The sequence below is a fragment of the Gracilinanus agilis genome, unplaced genomic scaffold (genome assembly GCF_016433145.1).
Source record: "Gracilinanus agilis isolate LMUSP501 unplaced genomic scaffold, AgileGrace unplaced_scaffold57409, whole genome shotgun sequence".
Classification (NCBI taxonomy): Eukaryota; Metazoa; Chordata; class Mammalia; order Didelphimorphia; family Didelphidae; genus Gracilinanus; species Gracilinanus agilis.
In genome coordinates, this window is record NW_025392920.1 from 2,533 (window position 1) to 4,854 (window position 2,322).

The 2,322-nt window shown below is 35.1% G+C and overlaps 1 protein-coding gene across 1 annotated transcript; it reads right to left on the bottom strand.

Moving 5' to 3' along the window:
- Nucleotides 1-551: 551 nt before the first annotated feature.
- Nucleotides 552-1,517, bottom strand: LOC123256266 (olfactory receptor 52E4-like). Its single transcript, XM_044684919.1, has one exon. It carries the CDS (start codon nt 1,515-1,517, stop codon nt 552-554), a length of 966 nt encoding a protein of 321 aa, XP_044540854.1.
- Nucleotides 1,518-2,322: the final 805 nt, after the last annotated feature.

The following is a 2,322-nucleotide window of genomic DNA, read 5'->3' on the forward strand; positions in this document are numbered from 1 at the left end:
AGGAACTGATGCAGAATGAAATAAACAGAACTAGAAGAATATGTACACAGTAACAGTAATATAGTACAATATTTATACCCGAAAACTTGACTATTTTCAGCAATGCATCATTGTACTTATGATCTTATTTTGGACTTTTGGTTTTTACCAAGTGAGTTCTTATAATGACCAATATGGAAGTATGTTTTGCATGACAAAAAAATAAAATTTTTTAAAATAATAAAAAAGTAAACCTGTAGCATTAAATTTATTTTTTCTTGAACCACAACATGCATCAAAAGTACATAGATCTAGGTCTAAAATTTGTACCAAATGTAAACACATTATAAATGTGCGTTCTTTCCCCATTCTCATATATTCACTCTGGAACTGACAGAAAGGTAACCTCTATATTATTTATTTTTAATTAAATTGTCCTTGAGAATTAGGTTTCTTATTAACAATAAGATTGTTTTCACTACTGGAAATAGTGCAATAACCTGCCCTACTACAAAAAAATGTTTTTTTGGGAAAGAACAGAATAAAAGAGGGTAGATTTCTTTTTCTTTCATTTAATCTTTCCTGGTAAAGATTTGAATCAAACGTTCACGGATCTGCTTCGTTCTAACTCCATAAATAACAGGATTGAGTGCAGGAGGAACAACCACATATAAATTAGCCAAGAGGATATGGATATAACGAGGGATATTGTGGCCAAATCTGTATGTGAGAAATGAAAAGAGAGCAGGAGTAAAGAATGCTAAAATGACACAGATGTGGGAACCACAGGTGTTGAGGGCCTTGAAACGAGCTTCTTGAGAAGGAAGTCTAAAAACTGCTTGAAGAATTTGGATGTAAGAAATGGCAATCAGGATCATATCCAAAAATATTATACAAATAATAAATAGGCCAAAGATGATGTTAATATTGATATTGGCACAAGACAGTCGGGCAATTCCCATATGCTCACAATAGGTATGGCGAATAACATGGTGACCACAAAATGGCAGCCGGAGGATTAAAAATACCGTTGGTATTACTAAAGAAAAATCCCTCAGGATAGCGACCCCTGAAATTGTCACAATGGCTTTATTAGTGAGGATCATACTATATCTGAGAGGATGGCAGATGGCAACATAACGATCAAAGGCCATAACAACAAGCACAGTGCTCTCCATGCCAGTAAAACTATGGATGAAAAACATCTGGGTGAGACATCCCCCAAAGCTAATCTCTGTCAAGTTGAACCAGAAAATTCCCATCATTTTTGGGATGGTGGCTGTGGAGAGACCCAAGTCAACAATTGCCAATATGGCTAAAAAGTAGAACATGGGTTGATGAAGACTTTTCTCTGTATTGATGACAAACAGAATACTAAGATTCCCCACAAATGCAATCAGATACACAGCACAGAAAGGAAAGCCTATCCAGATGTGCAGTTCTTCCAGTCCAGGGATTCCCAGGAGTAGGAAGTTATAGGGGTGGAATTCAGTGTTATTAAGTGAAGACATCTTCTGGATGATGTTGAAATCCNTCATCCTGGGCAAGTCATTTAACGCAGTTTGCCTCAGTTTCCTCATGTATAAAATGAACTAGGGAAGGAAATAGAAAACCACTACATTATCTTACCAGGAATATCCTAAAAGGGTTCCTGGAAGGATCAGACATAACTGAAAAATGAGTAAAGAATAATAATAAGTCTCCTATTTTATTTTTTTGCCACTTCACAGTGTTGTGTACAACTCTCTTAGGTAAAGCTACTACTTCCACATCTTCAAGACATAGCTGATACTTCAATATTTCCCTATGATAATTTCATCTGTACAGACACACACACACACATGCACAAACACACAAATGACATTTGACCTTAAATAAGAGCCCCTTACTGAGATCACTGATATCCTGACCATTTTTTCCCAATCATGAAAAAGCCCACTGCCTTGTAAGAGGGATAAAAGTAACAGGCAGAAATAGAGAAGCAACAACAGAAAGAACCAAAGAGATATGAGAGAGAAGACAGACAGATAAATAGACAGACAGAGGCAGAGACAGAGATAGAGAGAAAGAGATGAGAGACAGAGAAGAGACACACAAGGATAGAAACAGATAAAGACAAAGACAGACTTCTTTTCACCAAATGCTTTTCTAACTAGTAGCAAAATTGCTAATGGAAATAAATCATCAGATTCATCTTTCATAATTTCCTTAGCAATAGTTTTTAACTCATATTAGACATGAATGTTGTTTTAATATATATACTGTATTATTTCAGAAGTCACAGAACATAATATGAATAATAACATTCTTAAAAGAAAGCATAAAATGGTTTTAAAATTAAGA